The sequence below is a fragment of the Crinia signifera genome, chromosome 9, assembly GCF_055691185.1.
Source record: "Crinia signifera chromosome 9, ASM5569118v1, whole genome shotgun sequence".
In the NCBI taxonomy this organism is placed as follows: Eukaryota; Metazoa; Chordata; class Amphibia; order Anura; family Myobatrachidae; genus Crinia; species Crinia signifera.
This window is the reverse complement of record NC_139225.1, coordinates 32868942-32891133: the sequence shown is the minus strand read 5'-3', so window position 1 is coordinate 32891133 and position 22192 is coordinate 32868942. Positions and strand designations below refer to the sequence as shown.

Below are 22192 nucleotides of genomic sequence, written 5' to 3'. Positions count from 1 at the left end.
AGGGCCGGTGTTGCCCAGCCCTGCCCTAGAGGGTGGTAGGGTATGAAATACCGCCTGTCGGTACAAGTAGGCTCCAAAAAATGTGAAAAACTCACGTTGACCTAATGACCTTCATATTGTTGACCTAGCGGCCGTATCCTGTTTTGGACAAGGTGCTGCAATCTCCATTCTTGAATGTTAATGAAAATCCCATATCTGTAGCGCCTACAGGATGACCTGAGGATAGTTCTGCAGAGTCTGGGGAAATTCCTGAACCGAGAACAGGAGGACTCTGACCTGGCAGCTAGTCAGGTGGAAGCTGGCTGTGATCTGTGCCAGATGCAGGGTTACCGGGAGCCGACTGACCCGGTGCATGAACCTCACACGTCACAATCTCCTCAATCTACTCATTCCAGAAAATCAATAATTATGGCATATTCAAATGTCCAGAAAGAAGTCAACCAAGGGGTCAATGGGAGCGAGGCAAAATTCATAACGTGGCGTTGTGCAGTGCGCGCAAAATCTGTACATAAGTTAGTCACAACTTGTGTGTTTTAATACTTGCCTCCCCCCACTGCAAACTAAAATGAGAGATTTATGGGGTGATTTACGGTGCCGTTACCAGAAGCGTCATTGTCGTTCCGGCTTATTGACTATATATATATATATATATATATATATATATATATATATATATATATATATATATATATATATATATATATATATATATATATATATATATATATATATATCTATCTATCCTTATTCTGGTCCACACACAAAGCTGTTAATTTCGCAGTTTTGCGTGTGGATTAAATGCCGGCCGCACTACCAGCTGCCCCCCTTAGCATGACAAATATCCCCTCGCACATGCGAATGGGTGTTTCGCATATATACAATCACATCGCTGATTATCGAATGATTTTGCAGGCGCTCCCAGACCCAAGACACCTCTGTCTGCATCACGGGCGCATTGTGCAGACACGTGCGAACGCGCATGGGAGCGATGAAATCAGAATAACCCCCATATATGGGACGTGTCTGTTGTAAATAAAAATCCGTTTTCGTCTTCCCAAATTAGTATGTTTCCGTTTTGTTGTGCTTCATTCGAGGTCACACTTGGATTTAATGACCATGCAATAGTGCATACCTTCCACCTGTCCATCTATAGGTGCAGCCAACATCAGGGTGAGGAGGGGTACGATTGTGCTTCTTTTATTTTTAGCGCTGTGCTGTTCCCTTTTTAGTATTTGTGATGACACTAGATCTGTTCACGAGATCAGCTGCTCGCCTGTTCTAGATTATAGGCCGGGAAATGTAGCGCTTGATCTGCAAGAACCAAAGGTTCGAAAAGAAAGTGAACTCCTTAAATACACTGGGCTTATTTATTTATTTTATAAATGTTCACCAAAATCTCCTTTGTCTTTACACCGGGTTAATGGTGTGTACACACGGTAGGATATGCCGTGCTATACGAATCCCGATGTCGGGACTCGCATAGCATGGCATGCATGTAATGGCAAAATGTTGACTATATAGTCATGGCAGCCAAGACTATCTGCCTTGCGATACGTGAACGCACATCAGGATCGCAAGGGTTAAAACCCTTGCGATCTGCATGCGATGCCGACACGATGTTGACTATAACGACAACTGGGAGGCATATTGTACCGTGTGTACACACTATAACATTGCTTTTCTGCATCACTTCTGTGTGTGGATCGTTAGGTGGCTAGTGGCTAGCTAAGTTGACATGGTCAAAAGGTTGACACAAGCAAAATATTGACTTTATAATATTTTTGCAATTCTTTCTTATTTGTGTGTGTCTGTCGATATATGAACTGTATTATTGTACCACTGCGCTCGCCATGCTTTGGCACGGTGCCTCACTGCGCTCAGCACACTGTTCTGTTCTCCTGCTATGCCCAATCGGATGGTAAAGTTTGGACAAGTCAGTTTGAAAAAAAAAAAAAAAACATGAAAAACTCGTGTCAAACTTTTTCCATGCCTGGCTTTTCATCATGTCAACCTAATGCATGTCATATTTCTTTTTTGTGTCGCTTTATTGCCTGTCAACCTATAGACTGTCAATTTAGGGGGAGATTCAATCGCCGTCGAGCATCTCCCGTGGGGGAGATGCTCGACGGGCCCTATTCAATGTTGTCTTCCCCGACAGCATTGAACAGGGTTTCCTGTCAGAACGAGCCCGACATCTCTAGCTGTCGGGCTCGTTCTGCCGGGAAGTGACGAGCTGCCGGCTGCAGCTCGTCACTTCCCGGCCGCAACTCGCGGCCACGCCCCCTTCTCGCCGCTCGGCGGCCGGGACATTGAATCCCGACTGCCGAGCTCCAGGAGAGCTCACCGAGAACGGGACAGGGGCACGGCTGTCGCGCTAGCTCGACAGCCGTGCCCCTGACATTGAATACCCCCCTTAGACTCTGTCGACCTAATGACTGCTTTTTGCACCTGAACTTTTTCCTGTGGTCTATAGTGATTGGTCGAGTAGCGGCAGCCAGCCATCCAGCGGCCTTATGCTGCCCATACACACCCCGATACGGGCATGCTTTCCGTGCTTAATTAGCACGGATCACATCGCATTGCATTGCCTGTGCACACGTTGTGCATGCAATGTGATGAAAACTATGTGGAAGCACATACTTTTTGTACTGTGCGATGAGGTGCCGCGGAAGCGCGCACCTCAAAGCACACATCGGGACAGCTCACATTGCAGCGTGTATGGGCTGCTTTACACTTGTTGGTGCCCATACACGTTACAATTATTGTATACAATATCGCATCTCATCCGATCTCGGTTTTGCGATGAGATCAGATGAGATGAGATCTAGTACAAAAAGTATCTGCAGCACATACTTTTTGTACTAGATCTCATCTCATCGTAAAACCGAGATGCGATGAGATGCGATGTTGTATACAATAATTGTAACGTGTATGGGCACCTTTATATCCAGTTATCTCACGGCTAAAGGCCCCCATACACTATACGATTTTGGGACAATTTCATCCGATTTTGGCACTTTGGGCTGATAACCGGGTGAAATCGGCCCAAAATCGCAGTTGTGTGACAACTGATCCGTGCGCATCAGACCGGATCAGGGAGGTCGGACGGTCAGCACATAAGATCACGTCCGACCTCCCTGTATGCTATGCATATGCCTGCCCACCTGACAGGCATATGCATGCAGACTGACTGGGAGCAGCACGGCGGGCAGCGGGTCCCTGAGCACCAGCACACCCTGACCTTGCCGGGCATGTGATCACAAATAGCAGTGCTGTGGGACGGGCAGTGCAGTGGCGGCTATTAGATTTTTATAATACCTGTCAAATGACAGGCCGTTCTCTGATTTGGCTGAGAGCTCTCTCAGCCAATTAGAGAACAGCCGGTCATTTGACAGGTATTTTGAAAATGTAATAGCCGCCACTGCACTGCCCGTCCCACAGCACTGCTATTTGTGATCACAACATGCCGGGCCAGGTCAGCATCACTCGCCGCACCCGGCAGCCGCCAGGAACTCATTTGAGAGCCGCCGCTCACCCCCACTACTGCCGCTGCCTTGCTCCTCGTTGGCATCGCCGCTGCCCGCCCCACTGCTCCTCACCTTCCTGCAGCTCCCCATTTGTTTTACATGTGATAAATCGCAAGCGACATGTAAAAACTGGCTCATCAAGTGCTAAATTGTATGTGAGCCTCCCGGGTAGCTGCCAGGCAGCTCACAGGAGAATTGGGTCCGACTTGTCCTAAGGACAAGTCGGCCTAATATATGGGGGGCCTTAACAGTCCTGGCAGGTGTGGATCATGGGCTTGACAAATGAAAAGGTCGACCAGAGTTTTGGGGGTTTTTAATGTGTGTCCGTACCTGAGCACATGGACCCCCAATCAGTGTTCCAAGACCCCTCGCATAACTCTTTGCTTTCCATGGTTCAGGCCAGGTGCTTTGCTTCACTACCACTGCTCACTTCATCTAGTGTTCATTATAGCACCCTGCATCTTTCAAAACTCGTGCAGTTCCCCTTTCCTGCCTGGGGTGTTGCTCTCTGCTGTGGTGCTTCTAGCACAGGTCTGTTTGGCTGGTCTGCATATGACTGCTGAAGTACAGACCACACCATGCTAGAAGCAACACAGCAGGCAGCGACACCCCAGGCAGGAAAGGAGAACTGCAGAGGTTTTGAAAGTTGCAGGGGGCTAGAATAAACAGTACTTTACCGTTCCTAGTCGTGGTCCAAGTGGATGATAAAGTATGGATTTAAAGATGGATGATAAAGTATGAAAAAGTCGACCTTATTAATGTGTCATCCATATTTATGTTGACCATCTGTGTGTATCGACCTGTTGATTGTAGACCTAATCACTATCACCCAGATCCCACTCCTGGCACTCCATTGGTAGCAGTGGGCCTTAGGAGGTCCTTTCCTGATCCGTGGGGCTCTTGGCAATAGAACCGTGCAGCTGTACCAGAGGACAGGAGCAGGCTAATTATAAAAGGGTGATGTTTACAGCAGGGCAGACTCAATGATTCTCCTAGACATGAAGTACCCCTGCTTTCTAGCTATATGAGCCATCTGTATGTATAAAAGGCTAACTACTCCTTACCTCTATAGCCCTGTACACATGGGGAGATTTAAGCCAGTATCTCCGGCTAAATGTTCGCTGAGCGACCATATTGCCAGTGTTTTTTTGTGTTGTGGGTGATAAATCGCTAGGATCGCACTCCCACAGTCAGCCCTTAATGGTTGCTGGTCGCAGGAGCATGCTTCTGCAATTATGGCTGAAATTACTAGTTGCTGGTGCACAATGCACTGCGCACCAGCGATTTCTAGCCAAAATGAGGTAGAGACAGAATAAGAGAGAATTGTCTGCAATTTTCAGCCAAAATCACGGATTGCTGATGAAAATAGTACACTGAGCAATACCTCCCAACTTTCTAGCCTCCAGAGTAAGGACATCCATATGCGCGCCTGAGGCGTGTTGAAATTTCTGGGGGCGTGGCTTATACTTGTGGCTCTCCCCGCGAGGCCACGCCCTGTTTTCGCCACTGTGGGGGCATGCCCAGCTGGCTATGCCCCTCCGGCTGCAGGGTGAGAGGGGGACAGGGACTCTCAACTGCCCCTCCATTCCCCCCTCCCCCCCACCGGGGGACACTGTCGACCACGGGAGGGACGCCAGAATGACCCAAAAAAGGGACATTCCCGCGATAAGCGGGACAGTTGGGAGGTATGGCAATATATTGCTGAGACATATTAAGCCAAAATTGCTCAGCAACCAAATTGCACCATGTGTACACCCCTTAAGAGGTGAAGTACTGCCAGTGACCACTAGAGGCCTCTCAACGGATCCAATTACTCGAGTGAAAGCAATTTTTGCAGGGGCACTGTTCTGTTTCAAACTTGCTAGATATGGAGAGAGGGAGCTGTGCAGACGAGATTGAAGGTAGGAGCAGACAGGGACTGGGGGTGGAGAGTTTGTGGGCTAAAAACTGTCACAGCTCAAAGTGAAATGACATCTCAGAAACTAGTTATTATCATAATGCATTTATTTCAGCACATGGTACTATCTGCACATGTATATGCTGTAAGCCTTTGACAGCCAATCAGATGTTGGCTTACATTGTCACATAAAGTGCAGCCTAGAAAACTTTATTGATTTGGCCATAGTGCATATGCACGAACATTAATTTGTCTTTTTGATTGATTATGGTTCTGCAGCCATGTAGCCGGCCTGGACTTGTAGGACGCTAATCAGATACCATTGGTGGATAGATAACTGCTTAGGGAGTGTCTAGGAAAGGGGAAGCAAGCCCAGAGAACTAGAGCAAAGTGTACTCCATATCTACAACGGGAAGACCTGTACTGGCTACTGAGAGACATGTTCTCCATATTAAAGCTGTTCTACCACCTGCAGCAGTATAGCACCTCCTCACTCTCCCTGGGGCCGCTCTATGCTGCCTTTCCCTGAGCTCTGTAGTCTGTCTCCGAAGGCTGAGATCAGAAGCACTGGGACACTTGGAGGGGAAGGGGCATGAGCAGGAGCACCAATGAGGGGCTACAATCACAGCCACTTGCACCCATATTTTGCAGGTCTGTTTCCTACTTTAGGTGGTAAGGCAGCTTTCTAATTATAAACACCACATATGTAATAAAAGTCCATGACGTATAGTCGCCTGGAGTTCCTTCCAGAGCTTGGATGCAGTAGATAATGCCATCTTTAGATGGCATTACCGTATAGATGCCTATGGGCAGCGGGGCCCTTGCTGCGTTCTGCGGCAAAGTCCCTCGCTAGCGATGAGCTCCGTCGTCTGTACATGCAGGATGTGGAGGACATTAACAACCCGCGGGAGCGCACATCTTTGACAATACTGAGCATACACAATAAGCAATATTATAAACCATATCGCTCAGAAGGGGCAAAATGAGCAATAATGTTCAAAACATCGCTTAAGGCCCAGACATGGGGTGATTTTGAGCTGAAAGCCGCTCATTCCAACCATTTTAGCTGCTTTCAGCTCAAAAGCCGCCCGAGGGTGTACGAGCCAGCGGTGAGCGCTGATGTGCCCTCCCGCATCAGCGCTGGCCCAGCTGCTCATCTGCTGGTATTAACAGCAGGTGAGAGGTGGAGTGGGCGGCTTTCTATAGCATCCTGCTATGGAAAGCCATCCACCCCGGGAAAAAAGATGGCGCAAAATTGCTCATTGTGTACGCACTGAGCGGCTTTTTTTTTCTGTTATATAGTGTGGCATAATACATGTGAAGTGAAGTTATCCACGTCCCCTTGCCACGCTTTGGGCTCAGTGGCTCGCTGCGCTCGCCACACTATATAAAATCGACTCCACGCCGACGTGGATAGTGGGGGTATGAAAAGGTCGGAGGACGCGTACCGCCGCCCCTCGCGGTCACGCTGCGCTCGCCACGCTTCGGGTTGGCGTTAATAGTGGTGGTGGCATTAACAGTGGGGGTGCATATAACATACTAATCACCCATCAGGGTGATTGTACAATGAAATCATCGTTTTGATCGCATCGCATGCGATCTGGTCGCATGTGATGCGATCAAAACTATGTAACAAGATTAAAATCGTGGGCGCCGTGCTAGTAAACCAGTACCAAAAAAAATATTTTTTCTGAACATAGGTTCAGAGTTTTGTACGTAGACTGATACAACATATGAATATAACTTTGTTTCCAAAATTATCGATTGTTACGTTTTAATGGCTGCTGTTTTGTTTCCTTGACAGTGTTTTGTCTAACGCTAAGCATTTTGAGCCTGCATGTTAATTAGGCTGTTTTGGAGTACACAGGTTAAACTAAACACACAGGTACAAGGATGGATAAGAGGCACCAGTCAGATAAGGTAAAGTGCAACTCTCACTGATAACATTCCTGTCTCATTCCTGCTTATTGCCTTCATTATCTGATTTGGAATGTGGATTATTCCATAGACAATGTGTACATAGACACTGAATCGGTCGACGGGGTCAAAAGGTAGACACAGGTGGATGGTGAAGTAAGAACAAGCCAGTTTTTAAAGATATATAATAATCATGAAAAACTCATGTCGACCTTGTCATGTCTACCTTCTTCATGTCGAAATTTTGACCCTGTCAACATTTTAATATCGGCCTTTTGAGGTAGACCTATTGACTGTCTATCTAGACACTTTGGGGGAAATTTACTAAAGGAAATTTGTAAAAAAATAGGTGTATTTGTATCCAGAAATACACTAATACCCCTTTCACATCGCACTTTTAAAACAGTATATTGCCGTTTTTTTCCCATTTTAAAACGTTTAAGGCTGCAATGTGAAAGTGCCAGAGTTGATTTACCGGTTAAAGTTAACCGGTATTTCAACACGGTTAAAAAGCAGAGTCCTACACGTTTTAAAGCCGTTTTTTTGGCAGTTTGAACAGCTCTATTTCAATGGCTTGAAACGTGTCCCTTGGGGGTTAAACGGGTTGAATGTTTGAATGGTATTAAATGATTTTTAAAATGGTTTTCACCTGCAATGTGAAAGGTCTCAAGGCTCAGACCCATTTTAAAGTCCCATTTAAGAATACCGTGTCATTACCCATTTCTGCAATGTGAAAGCAGTATTATTTTTGACATTTACTGCTATCATGTGCTATCAATACCAATACGAATTGCCGTATTTTCGAGATAGTAAATGTCAAAAATAAGTGTATTTCTGGATACAAATACACCTATTTTTTACAAATTTCCTTTAGTAAATTTCCCCCAGTGGATCTATCAACCAGAACTGGTGATTTGCTTCTAAATCTTATTGTTGCATTACTACCTAGGTAAATGACTTCCAAAGGGTGCCCCTCCTCCAGACTGGAGCCTTGCATGAGCGTGAGAACCAGTCACAAACGGGTGCCGGATGGCTCCCCGACAGTCGGGATTCCGACATTCATTCCTCCGACGTCGGAATCCCGACTGCTCCCTCGTGGGGGTCCACGACCCCCGTAGAGGGAGAATAAAATAGGTGGCGAGCTGCGCTCGCCACCGCGCCCGCAGCGTGGCGAGCGCAGCGTGGCGAGCGCAGCGAGCCCGCAAGGGGCTTCATTGCGCTCCCCACACTGTGCAGTCGGGATTCCGACGTCCGACTAATGACTGTCGGAATCCCGACTGTCGGGCTACTATACCACACCCTCACAAACTTCCCTCCGCACCGGTTCTCAACACTGAGAAGGGAGCAGAAAAAAATGATCACATGGAATCTAGAAAATAAACGCGATGCGCTAATTCCACCAACATTTGCAGAGAACACGTGCTGTTCCGTTCAGATATATCCCAGCATGCCCTGTGGCCATCACATCCTGTTACTATTGTTTGTTGTCATAATATTATACTTTAACTTTTGTTATTCTGGTTTATTTATAGAGCACCACTAATTACACAGCATTATAGCAGGGTTGCCTACTTTTTTAAGCAGCCCGGAGAGGAGACTGTCAGCAGCACTTGGGGGGGAGGGGGGGGCGCACCTGCTGTAGGTACGATTTGCATCTTTAGCACCGACCTTCCCCTTGAATTAACTGGGGGGGGGGGGGCACCGGCCATTCAGGGAGGGATATGGTTGTCATTCATGTCAATCCCCCTTCTATTTGGGCTTACACACACGTACCGTAGCGTGTGTGTATGTATTAAGGTCCTATACGATTTTGGCCTGATTTCACCCAATTCCGACAGATCGAGGTGAGAAATCTGGTAAAATCGCATGTGTATGACATCCGAAGTGCGGGCCTGCTGCCCGCCTGACCTATGACTCGGCACACCTAGTGGTGGTGGGAAACGGGTTCGCATGCGATTCATCACTCCATCACAGGGAAATGCACGCATGCCCCTGCAGTCTGACTCGCTGCTGGTCGCAGGAACAGCCGATCATGACATATATTATATTTTAATGGAATAAGAATCTGTAACTGTGAACCGGAAGGTATACAGGTGTATATTGAACAGACATTTGTAAGCAATATATGAGCAATCATTCTCTGTGTAGTGGTGAATAGCACCGGTACTTGTGTAGTTTCACGGCGCCCGATATATATCGGATACGATATCGGCCAATATATTGGATGCGATATCGGCCGATATATCGGATGCAATTTTTTTTTTTTTTTACCTGTTCATAACCCCACTATCCACTACGCATGGAGTTGACTTTATATAGTGTGGCGAGCGTGGCGAGCGGACGCGGATTACTGCGCTCGCCACACTATATAAAATCCGCTCCATGCGTAGTGGATAGTGGGGTTATGAACAGGTAAAAAATCCAATCGGATCGCATCGATATATCAGCCGATATCGCATCCGATATATCGGGCGCCGTGAAACTACACAAGTACCGCATCCAAAAGCCACAAATTGCACCTTTGTCAGATATGCTTGATTACATGGGCTTTGGTATCGTGAATATTTGTTTAGCCCACAAAATGGCCGCCTCCACTGTGTGTTTGATAAAATTGGGTTTTGTGTGTATTTCTGTAGTTGGCGGTAGTATAAGGATATTTTGTAAAATGGCTACAATATCACTATTCTCTATTTTTTTTTTTTTTTGTAGTCTTTGTTACAAATCATTTGCTGATACTCTTACGTCCTATTTACCATTTTTTTGAGGGGAGGGTTTTGTTTGAGGAAGCCCGTGTTGAGGAGAACATACAAACTCCACATAGATAAGACCTTAGTGGGTCTCCAACCCAAGACCTCAGTGCTATGAGTCAGCACGCTAACCTTTGCACCACTATATTCCCCAAAATTCATGTGTATAAAGTTTATGACCTGATCTAGCACAAGGGTGCGGAATATTTGGCTGCTTGCTCCAGGGCAGTGGTCTCAAACTCATGGCCCTCCAGCTGTTGTGGAACTACACATCCCAGCATGCCCTGCCACAGTTTTAGCAATCCATTATATAAAATCTGTCTCAGGGCATGCTGGGATGTGTAGTTCCAGAACAGCTGGAGGGCCATGAGTTTGACACCACTGCTCCAGGGGTATATCAGGGCCTGTGTCCTGATTGCTATGGATATCTGCAGTATGCACCATTAAACATGAAGTTGATGACATGTTTTACAACAGCTTAATCTCCCAGTTTGTATACACTTTGTACTTCTCCCATGCTTCCTGTTCATGATGCCATGGTAACCAAGGTTCATAAAATGATTTTGTGTTGCTTTAGCAACGCTGACAGCCCACAGGCGGCTGGCAATGCTGTTTGGCGCCAATGTTACTGTATATAAAACCTCACTTTCTGGAATGTACTCGATATGTGATGATACCTAGAATCCAAAACATCTGTGTCTGTACAACAAAGTATATATGTACTGACATGTGTGATTAACATTTTATTGGTACTGCTGCTTCTGCCATATAAAAAAAAATATATATATATTAGTGCCTTCCCAAATGCAAGGTTGCATGTATTCAAAGAAACAGAAAAGGCGGCACTCAGAGATGAATTGAAGGTGAAACCAAAAAAGGTTTAATGTGTCATCAGGCAACGTTTCGGGGCTGCGCCCCTTTATCAAGCCAACAAAACAACAAGACTGTTTTTTTTATATATATATATATATAATATAAACAACTCGTAGCGGCAGCACTCAGAGATAATCAACAGGAGAAGCAGATACTGCAGTATCTGCTTCTCCTGTTGATTATTTCTGAGTGCCGCCGCTACGAGTTGTTGTGTGAAGCTCCCGTTCTGGGATCTTTTACGGAAGGCACCAGCCATTTACTTCTGGCGTGCTGTTCCCTATGGATGGATGTGTGTGTATATGTCTATCTATCTATCCGGCACACAGGTGGCTTCTTGAAAGAATAGAGACCACACACAGGTTCTTCCGCTGCTAGTTCACTGGACCCTGTGCCAATAACCACCCGTATAGCCGCCCTGTGTTTCTCCATTAGTTTTTCAAATTGCCTCTCCACCTTGCGGTGGTGCAACTAGAAGTCTTGCTCCACCTTGGATTCTGGCCCTTTCAGGTAGTTCTGTGTGCGCTGCTCTCCCCTGACAGACGCAAGAGGTCCAGTACCATCTCCAGCATGTGTCCCCTCCAAGGTGGCAGCCATGTTTGGAGGGCTGTCCGCATTGAATCTTTGGTGTTGGATCCCCCTGCCATGACTTTGTTACGCCACTGCTGCCTTGCGTAGTTTACTACACATGGGCAAGACCGAAGATCAATCACAAAATGTTATACACAAGACATTGGGTATTTTGATGGTATAGAGCAGGGATGTTGGAACTTTTGGGTCTCCAGCTGTTCTTGGGTACTTGTGTATTATGACGGCGCCCACAAAATCGGCCGCAAATCGCATGGAAAAATCGGATGCGATTTTGCGACCGATTTTCGACCGATTTTTCACTTTTTCCGGCCAATTTGCATGCTGTTCGATTATTGCACACCCCCGATTTCCATCGTAGTGCATCGCATGCAATATAGTGGCATGTGATGCATGCCATGCGATGCATGTGAAGCGATTCGATTTGTAATTGTACACTCACCCTGATGGGTGCTTACAATGTTAAATGCACCGCCATTGTTAACGCCACCCCCACTATCAACGCCAACCCGAAGCGTGGCGAGCGGCGGCGGTACACGTCCTCCGACCTTTTCATACCCCCACTATCCACGTCGGCGTGGAGTTGATTTTAGATAGTGTGGCAAACGCAGCGAGCCACCGAGCCCGAAGCGTGGCGGTAAAGTAATCCGCGTCCCCTCGCTGCGCTCGCCACACTATCTAAAATCAACTCCACGCCGACGTGGATAGTGGGGGTATGAAAAGGACGGAGGACGCGTACCGCCGCCCCTGGCGGGCTCGCTGCGCTCGCCACGCTTCGGGTTGGCGTTGATAGTGGGGATGGCGTTAACAATGGGGGTGCATTTAACATTGCAAATCACATCGCATCGCATGCCACTTGCTGGCATGCGTTGCTATGCGATATTTAATTGTACAATCAGGGGCATTTTCCCGAAAATCACATCGCATACCATCGCATAGTACCTGGGGGTGTGCAAGGATGGAATAACATGCAAATCATCAGGAAATGGCCGAAAATCGGCAAAAAATCGTCCGAAAATCGGACGCAAAATCGCATCGCAGATCAAATCGGCAAAAAAATCGGCAGGAAATCGGCCGATAAATCGGATGTGATATCAGATGCGATTTGGATTAAATCGGGCGCCGTTATAATACACAAGTACCTGTTCTTGAACTACACATCCCAGCATGCCCTACTACAGTTTTGCTATTTGGCCATGCTAAAACTGTTCCACGGCATGCTGGGATGCGTAGTTCAACAACAGCTGGATGGCCAAGGGTTCCCCATCCCTGATATGCAGTTTACCTGAGAAACTGTGCGCACATTTGTCTCTTGTGACTAAATAGGTACAGGTGACACAGCCTAAATATATATTTAATGTGTATTTGTTACCATTTATTTCTATAGCGCCAGCATGAAAAAGTAGCAGGATAAACTCAGCAGCTGTCGTTTCCTTTATAATGATCCTTTTTACATGCTTGTCTCATCTTATATATAACCCTGCAGGGATAACTTGCTCTGGTGCCCTCCTTTAATGTAGAAAATGGGGTTGGGATCATTTGGTCTACAGCATGATGGTCGGCACCATTAGGTCGACATGGGGAAAGGTCGACATGGTTATAGGTCGAAAGGTCATTAGTTCAACAGGTTGTTAGTTCGACAATGTCTAGGTCGACAGTCAAAAGGTCGACATGGGGATTTTCACTGTTTTTTTTTACCTGAATGTCAACACAGTCGACATGGACACAGTTTAAAGTGCACTGCATCCGCTCGCAATGCGTCGGGCACGGTACCTCACTATGCTCGGCACACTATTATGTTCCCCCACCACGCCATAGTGGATGGTAGGGCATGAAATACCACCGGTCGGCTCAAAAAACAGTGAAAAACCCCATGTCGACCTAGACACTGTCGAACGAATGACCTGTCGACCTTTTCTCATGTCGAACTAATGACTGTCGACCATCATGCTGTAGACCAAGTGACCGCATCTCTAAAAAACTTGGTCATCAGCACTCACAAGACCAAGGTCCACTTTATATAAGGTGCAAGTATGAACTAGAAAAACTTGTATATTATAAAGCTTTGTGTTTTCGCATTGACCAACCGTCCTGAGCATCGGCGAATTGCGAACTCCAAGAGGGGCGGGGCTAAGAAGTTAGTGGGTGTGTCTGGTTAGGCAGATTAACCAATGGTTTCTTTCTGTGACATGGGGCGTGGCCTGTCCAGTTCAGGGGCTGGACTTTTTTTTAAATTTTGAATAGGGAAATATCCTGGTAATTTACTGTACTAGACTGTACTGCACCATCCCATACATAAAGTCTTTCTACTTTTACAGGCCAAGCCGGCTCGCTTGGTGAAACCTGTGTCATTGGTGAAGCTGCCAGGGAGGTACCTGGCTCACCAGGAGGGTCTGCCTCGCCTTCCTGTACCACCTCTGCAGCAGACACTGGACAAATACCTACTGGCCTTAAAGCCCCTGGTCAGCGCAGAGGAATGGGACCACACCAACCAGTTACTAGATGAATTCCAGACATCTGGAGTCGGCAGTCGGTTACAGAAGGGCCTGGAGAGGAGAGCGAAGAAATCTGACAATTGGGTAATGTGTAGTTATCTTTTTGCTACAGTTATTTTATTTATTAAGTAATTCCATTTTATATTTGCGTAGGATTTTCATTTACTATACCTTCAGAAAGCAGATTGTTCGCTTATATTATATGGGCTGCTGATTAGTCTATTGCACAGGGCACACTGAATGCTAATACCATATTTATTTATTAACCATTTCTTGTATAGCGCAGCAAATCCTGTTGCGCTTTATAAGTGGAAATAAGGAGATAAAAACAAACTGGGTAGTTACAGACGGTCACAAAGGTAGAAGGACCCTGCTCGCAAGCTTACAATCTATAGGGAAATAGGCATTTATACATAAGGATAGGTGTTATCTATTGCATAAAGGTTCACTCGATTGCAGAGGTTCTTGGTAGGCTGTATGATACGGTGACCATGGGACCAATGTTGGCCAAGAGGATGGAAATGCGAAAGAGTACAAAAGTTAGGATATATGTGGTCTGTACAGTGGGGGTTTAATTGGATAGGAAAGGTGTATGGAGGTTATGTGGGTGGTTCTGGAATATAAGTGTTCGCTCTAGGCCACTCCCTGCCCTATTTTTAAAGGCCAAAACGTGCCCCGCCCGTTTTTTGGTGCCCTATTAAAACAACTGGGCCCGTCTGTCCCTGCCAACAGCTTTCGGAGCGCATGGGGGAAGCCCAGCTCCTACGTAGGTGCCGGACGTGCTCCCAACAGACACATTGGTGGATGGGACGCCCACATTAGTGACATCAGTGGGCAGACCGCCAACATTAGTGGCGTTGGCGGACCCGGTCCGCCGCATTCAAAGTGCCCCCTTTCCTCCGGCGCCCTGTGGTCCTGGAGGAATCACTAAATATGATAGGATGCCAGAAGAGGGGAGTTTTCAGGAAATGTTTGAAGACGAGAGTAGAGTCTTATTGTGCTTGGGAGGCTGAGCTCTCTCAACCAATCAGAGGGCTGCCCAGTGTTTAAAAAAAAATAATTTTCAAATTCTGCCGCCCTCCCAAGAATTGCATGCATTGCAAGCATGCAACATCGGGTGCTGAAAGGTGGCACGTTTTGCACCATAACATGTGATCGGATTTGATGGACATCGCACTTCAATGTCGCATCAAATCCGTTCGCATAAGTGTATGGGTAGTATTAGACTGAGCCCTGAGGTCTCCAACTGATAGAGGTAGCAACAAGGCGGTGGACACTGAAAGAGCGGTTAGATAGGTAGGATGAGTACCAAGAAGGGGCTTTCACTGATCATAAGAGAAGAGAGTGGTGAACAGTCTCATAAGCAGCAATAAGAAGTAACCAATGCAGTCACTCACCTTGCTTAGGGGCGCATTTATCAAGATCGCATTTTACAATGCGATCTGGGCGGAATATTACCGCCCAGGATCGCATTGTAAAATGCGATCATATCGGGGCAATGTATAATTTTTAAGGGCACAGGGACAGGGCTCCGATAGGAGCCCGTCCCTGCGAAGCCCTAACCCGGAAGCCGGGAGGTCAGCGCATGCTCGGTTATGCGCTGACCCCCGCCGACCCCTCTTACCGCACTGCCCGAGCACCATAGGCTACAATGGGCTATCGCCATATCAGAAGGGCGATAATCCAGGGGTGCGATGCCGGGCTGCCCGATGTTAACACATCGGGCAGCTTCGCATCCCCCATAGAAACCTATGGGGGATGCGGCCGGCGGCGCTGCAGGGAGGATCTCAGCGGTCCCCCTTTGATACATTTAGGAGATACTTAATATTTGCGGCTAAACCCGAAAACGTGCGTTTTCGGGGATTTAGCCGCAAATATAGTTTGATAAATGGGCCCCTTAATGAGATGGATAATAGAAACAGCGTTGTGTCTCTACACAGACCTTTGTTTTGAGACTTGCAGCATACGTCTAGGGCAGGCATTCCCAACCACGGTCCTCAAGGCACACCAACAGTGCAGGTTTTGTAGATATCCAGGCTTGAGCACAGGTGACTTAATTAGTACCTGAGTGATTCTGATGAAACCATCTGTGCTGAAGCCTGGATATCTCTAAAACCTGCACTGTTGGTGTGCCTTGAGAACCGTGGTTGGGAATGCCTGGTCTAGGAACTGTGGAGATGAAAACAATTGGGGGGGAATTTTTGTCTGTTCCGGCATCACACAAACTACTGGATGCATTTGGTTGGTATTTTCACTGTTGTACAGGTTATGTATGCCTTATCCGAAATGCTCGGGACCACGAGCATGGATAAGGGGTTTTTGCGGATTTTGAAAAAAAAAAAAAGTTTCAGAATTACCTGGTCCCACAGCGGCGACCCGGTGATCCCTTGATGTCCGTGGTGCTCCCTGGCATCCACGGCAGCCATCAGAATCCTCTTCATTGGCATCCCCAGTCCCAAGGATGTAACCCCACAATACATCACCGGTGTGCCCGCACAATGCATCCTTGGGACCGGGGATGTCGCTGAAGAGGATTCCGATGGCCGCCATGGGAGAACGAGGTAAGTATAAAAAAGAGGCGTGGGGGAAGAAAAAAAATATTCTGAAAACTTTATAAGGGATGTAACCCGGATAAGGGATACCCAACCTCTATAGCTCAGTGACCTACAAAGACACTAAGGTGTGTATGATCTCTCTGTGACATCAGGGAGAGGAGCGATAAAGGAAAAACCAGGCGCTTCAACACTCGATAGCCATTAATAAATATATGGCAATGTTTTGGAATGTTGGCGGTCAGAAAAATGACAGCGGCAGCCTAATCCTAACCCTCCCCCGCAGCCTAACATCGAACCTCCCCTATACCCTCCCTCCTCATGGCCTAACCCTAACTACCCCAGGTATATGTAAGTTCCAGATGCCAACAGTCCAGATTTCAGCACAGGCATTACGAACAGTATTAAGAGTTCCGGCGTCATTATTCATGCCCTTTAGTTGAGTATGAATTTGTGATAACTAAAATTAAAATATAGTTCATATATAATCTCTTTGGGTTGGGTATATTTTGTCGACATTATTAATGCCGACTTTGTAGTAATGTTGACATGAACATTTATTGGCTGGCTCCGCGACAGTTCTGACAGTGTTTAAAGCTAAACTTAACCTCCCGTCGGGCAGCCCCACTCTGACCCTCCCGTCGGGCAGCCCCACTCTGACCCTCCCGTCGGGCAGCCCCACTCTGACCCTCCCGTCGGGCAGCCCCACTCTGACCCTCCCGTCGGGCAGCCCCACTCTGACCCTCCCGTCGGCAGCCCCACTCTGACCCTCCCGCCGGCAGCCCAATCCTAACTATCTGCTTTCGGAGGATGTCAATGTTGTAGGTTTTAATATTCTCAACCTGCCGACATAACTCAATATTATTATTGACGACATGACTGCATTCCACCACTAATAACATATTTTTAATAGTTGTATCCAGTTTTACCCCATGTGTTAGAACATAACAGGACCTGGAACCATATAAAGCTGTGGGGGATACAGTCACTATGTCGACATTAGGGATAAAAAACATGAAAAGCTCATGTAGACCTTTTGACTTTCGAGCTTGCCCATGTCTACCTAATGCTTGTGTCGACATTCCAACCCTGTCGACCTCAGCCATGTTGACCTATTTCATGTGTCAACCTAAGCCATGTAGACCTTCAGTGGTCGACCCAATGCATGTCATCCTAATATGTGTCGACCCAATGACCCATGCCCAGCTGTGGTTGGAACACAGAATCCTTTACCACTGTTAAATCCCTAAATATGGCATGGACCAGACCCGATCAATTGCTCTCCAATTGCCCCATCATGCTTTGCCAGATGTCTAACTCCTGTTAGGTGCAGAGCATGCTGGGACTTGTAAACTAGAGAGCCACAGAATGCATAGACAGTCTGACCTGAAAGATGACTGTGCACCAGGGGTATTCAACATGCTGCCCTCCCGCTGCTGTGGAACTGCATCTCCCAGCATGCCCTGCCACATTTTTTATCATGCCCTAGTAACAAAATTGTGGCAGGGCATTCTGTGCTGTGTAGTTCCACAGCAGCAGCATGGTATTTGTGTATATTGGGTGTTGCCAATACAAATGGACCTAATAAAGAACAACCGCCAAGCATCAATAAATATATGAGGAGATACAGATACCGGGCACAGATAACGTTGCCGCACCAGTAACTCATTTTCGATGCAAAGTACAGAGAGAACTGTATAGGCCACAAATGATATGGAAAGAAATCTGATTGGTCTGTTTGTGCTTGTTCTCAGCTCTCTGATTGGTGGCTGCAGACGGCGTATCTGGAATACCGGCTGCCGGTCGTGGTTCACTCGAGCCCCGGAGTGGTTTTACCAAAGCAAGACTTTGCAGACAGACAAGGGCAGCTCAGGTAACCAGCGTTTGTTCTGAGGTGACCTTTCCCTTTAGGCTATGGCGTGGGGGGGAGATGACTTCTGAAAGGCGGACAGGTTGACCTTTGTTCATGGTGACCTTTCCCACACTTACTGAATAACTATTTTCACTGAGCGCCATGCTCTGGCTGAGCTCAAAATACAGTCCAATACCATGCACCAAGTCCAGAGTCCCAGCTACTCCCACTTGCACAGCCCAGTTACAACTGCTGGCATTGTTACTCTGAGCTCCATGGTGCAGACTGTCAAATAGGCTTCTGCTTATTGATCACTAAAACAGACTACTTCCTATCTGCGCAATGTCAAGTGCTTCCCCTGGAATACATATAAACCCTGCTGGCTATTTCAGTGAGGCCTTGCAGTGTGTAGATGCATACATCACTCTGTCAGGTGGAAAAGATGCGTATGACATAAGACTGATATCTGCGCCTACACAATTCCATCTACACGCCATGGTTAATCTTCGCCTGCACGCAGTTGTGTTCATCCAGCCGCACTGCAACTGAATTACAATTGAACTCTGAATATACTAGACTCCGAAATATATGCTAAAAATCGCAAGATTGCTATAAAGCGGGCATGTCCAAACTGTGGGCCTCCAGCTGTTGTGAAACTACACATCCCAGCATGCCTTGCCAGAGTCATAGCATTCCCTAATAGCAAAACTGTGGCAAGGCATGATGGGACTTGTAGTTTCACAACAGCTGGAGGGCCATAGTTTGAAGATCTTTCAATAAGCACACGTCCAAGTAATCCTGTGGCCGTAGGAACTGATTCGCTGGCATAAAAAAAAAAAAAAAAAAAAAAAAAAAAAAAACATTCCCTGACAGTAAATGCTCAACTTTGTAAATATTGACATTGTGGAATTCTTTAAAAAATATATATTTATTAAGTTTTTTTATATAGCGCACACATATTCCGCAGCACTTTACAGAGAGAATGATTGAACACTCACATCAGTCCCTGCCCCAGTGGATGCTAAAATCTATAATTCCCTACCACATGCACACACGTTCATTCTAGGGTTCATTTTTGTTGGAAGCCAATTGACCTACCAGTATATTTTTGGATTGTGGGAGGAAACCGGAGTACCCGGAGGAAACCCACGCAAGCACGGGGAGAATATACAAACTCCGCACAGTTAGGGCCATGGTGGGTATTGAACCCATGACCTCAGTGCTGTGAGGCAGTAATGCTAACCATTACACCGTCCGTACTGCCTAAATCGGTCCATGCATGGTATGTAGGATACGGGGGTAGTGTGCCATGCATGCTCAAAAAGGGGGACTGGAAGGCCGGGGAGGGGATTCGGCCCTGGGGGGGGCTTGCCCGGCACCTACTGAGGGGCTTTCCTTCCCCTAACAATCCTCTTGATGTGAATAGATCCCATGCACATGCCATCTAGTCACACAACGGCAGGCTGTTTCTAGCAGGACACCAGGGAGCATTTGCCCTTTACAAACCAGGCAGGGAACGGCACACAGCTAGAACAGCCCAGCGTGTAGGCACTATGTAATCATCTGAATGGCGTCAGGATACATTTTGTCAGAACATTGGGTCGGATTCAGACCGGTTAGCAAGTCTGCATTTTTTTTCACATGGTAAAAACCCATGCTGCGTTGCAGGTGGGGCAGATGTAACATGTGCAGAGAGTTAGATTTGGGTGGGTTATATTGTTTCTGTGCAGGGTAAATACTGGCTGATTTATTTTTACACTGCAATTTTAGGTTTCAGTTTCAACACACCCCACCCAAATCTAACTCTCTGCACATGTTACATCTGCCCCACCTGCAGTGCAGCATGGTTTTGTCCATCTGCAAAAAGGTCAGCCTTGTTAACAGGGTCTGAATCAGGGTCCATTGTATTCAGTTAGTTGTTTCTCCTGTCCGCACTGTGCAGTCACACAATACGTGATGTGCACCACATCCAACATCGCATTGTTCCATCGGACGTGGCCGCACATCCAACATCGCATTGTTCCATCGGACGTGGCACCACATCCAACATCACATTGTTCCATCGGACGTGGCAGCACATCCAACATCGCATTGTTCCATCGCACGTGGCAGCACATCCAACATCGCATTGTTCCATCGCACGTGGCAGCACGTCAGAAGTGACCTTTATAAAACATCTGAAGGCATACGGAGGGAATGGGTGTAAATAGCCCGGCATTAGGAGGTCCATGCACACACGATTGGGGTAACTTCCTATAAGCTTTTGTCGCTGCTGGTTTTGACCCCAAGTTGAATACTCTCGTCTCTTAGATTTGCTGCTAAGCTGATTGAAGGTGTTCTGGACTTTAAGGCCATGATTGACAAGTAAGTAATCTCTTAAAGCTACGGATACTCTCCTGACCGAGTGTCCAACTGCCTGAATTCTGTTCATCTTCCCATTGTGTATAGTGAGACCCTTCCTGTAGAGTATCTGGGTGGTAAACAACTGTGTATGAATCAGTACTACCAGATCTTATCGTCCTGTCGGATACCAGGCCCGAAGCGAGACTCTGTCGTCAACTATAGTCAAGTGAAGAAGCCCCCTACTCACATTACTGTGGTTCATAACTTCCAGGTGAGGACCACACTGTCTCATGGATGATAAGATGAATAGTGATGATTAAGAAAGCATCATCAAAAGGCCTCACAGTAATAAGGAACACACAAGGCCTACTTACAGGTGCTTCCACCTGCAGAAGGCTCGTCATTGACTTGTGTCTTCCTGTAATTGCTATATAATCTATCTAGATACAGATATTTCCCTAGCATCCTGTCTGGGGGACACTGCTATACCTTTGAGGTGTAGAGGGTGCTATATTAGAAGCAGGCGCATCTTCACACTAAACTTGTCTACTACCCCTTTATATCCCACAACAGAGCTAGGTCGTACAAATTGAGGGTTAAATAAACAACTCTGCCTGATGCTGTACATACAAGATTGAAAAGCACAGGAAGTAATCGCATACAGGTACATCCGATATATTTAGGAAGAGTCTTAGAGGGGTTTTTAATCTGTTCCGCTATTTCCGCCGGCAGAAATAGCGGCACACGCCTGTTCAATGCTGCCATTACCGAAATCATTGAAGGCCGTCCGATCTGACTTTTTTTAAAAGACTGTCGGAACCGAGAATTGAATACTCCCCTTTAAGGCATTGTGCAGTAGTGTCTCCTGAAAGCGGGCCTCTCTTTGTAATAGTACAATAATGTAAGGCATAGCTAGTAATAGTCCCCTGCCTATAATAGTCAGCTGCCCGCTCTGTTCACGTAGCAGGGTGACGCAAATCTGAATCACCATAGATTTGCGAACGCTTGAGAAATCATTGGATGGTCGGCGACCATCCAATGACTTCAGCCCTGTACGCAAGACAGCGAATGAATGTTTATGCAAAACTTCCATTTGCATGCGTGCAGAGACATTCGCCATGCGTGGGGGGGGCGGATGTTGCGGTGGGCAGCGTTTAGTTGGTTAGCAGAGCTGCGAAATTCGCAGCTTTGAAAGTCAACCAGAATGACTCCCATATTCCGCAGCGCTTTACAGAGAGTTTTTGAACAGTCACATCAGTCCCTGCCCAGTGGAGCTTACACTCTATATTCCCTACCACATGTGCACACAGACATTCTAGGGTTAATTTTGTTGGGAGCCAATTAACCTACCAGTATATTTTTGGATTGTATGAGGAAACCGGAGTACCTGGAGGAAACCCACCC

The 22192-nt window shown here is 46.9% G+C and overlaps 1 protein-coding gene across 1 annotated transcript in view; it reads left to right on the top strand.

The window, feature by feature from the left end:
* CRAT (carnitine O-acetyltransferase) overlaps nt 1-22192 on the top strand; it is a 48541-nt gene that overhangs the window by 9772 nt on the left and 16577 nt on the right. Inside the window, exons 2-5 of the mRNA XM_083158756.1 lie at nt 13865-14125; nt 18348-18466; nt 20756-20809; nt 20894-21059. Coding sequence (XP_083014882.1) covers nt 13865-14125; nt 18348-18466; nt 20756-20809; nt 20894-21059 — 600 coding nt within the window. The remainder of the gene's footprint in view (nt 1-13864; nt 14126-18347; nt 18467-20755; nt 20810-20893; nt 21060-22192) is intronic.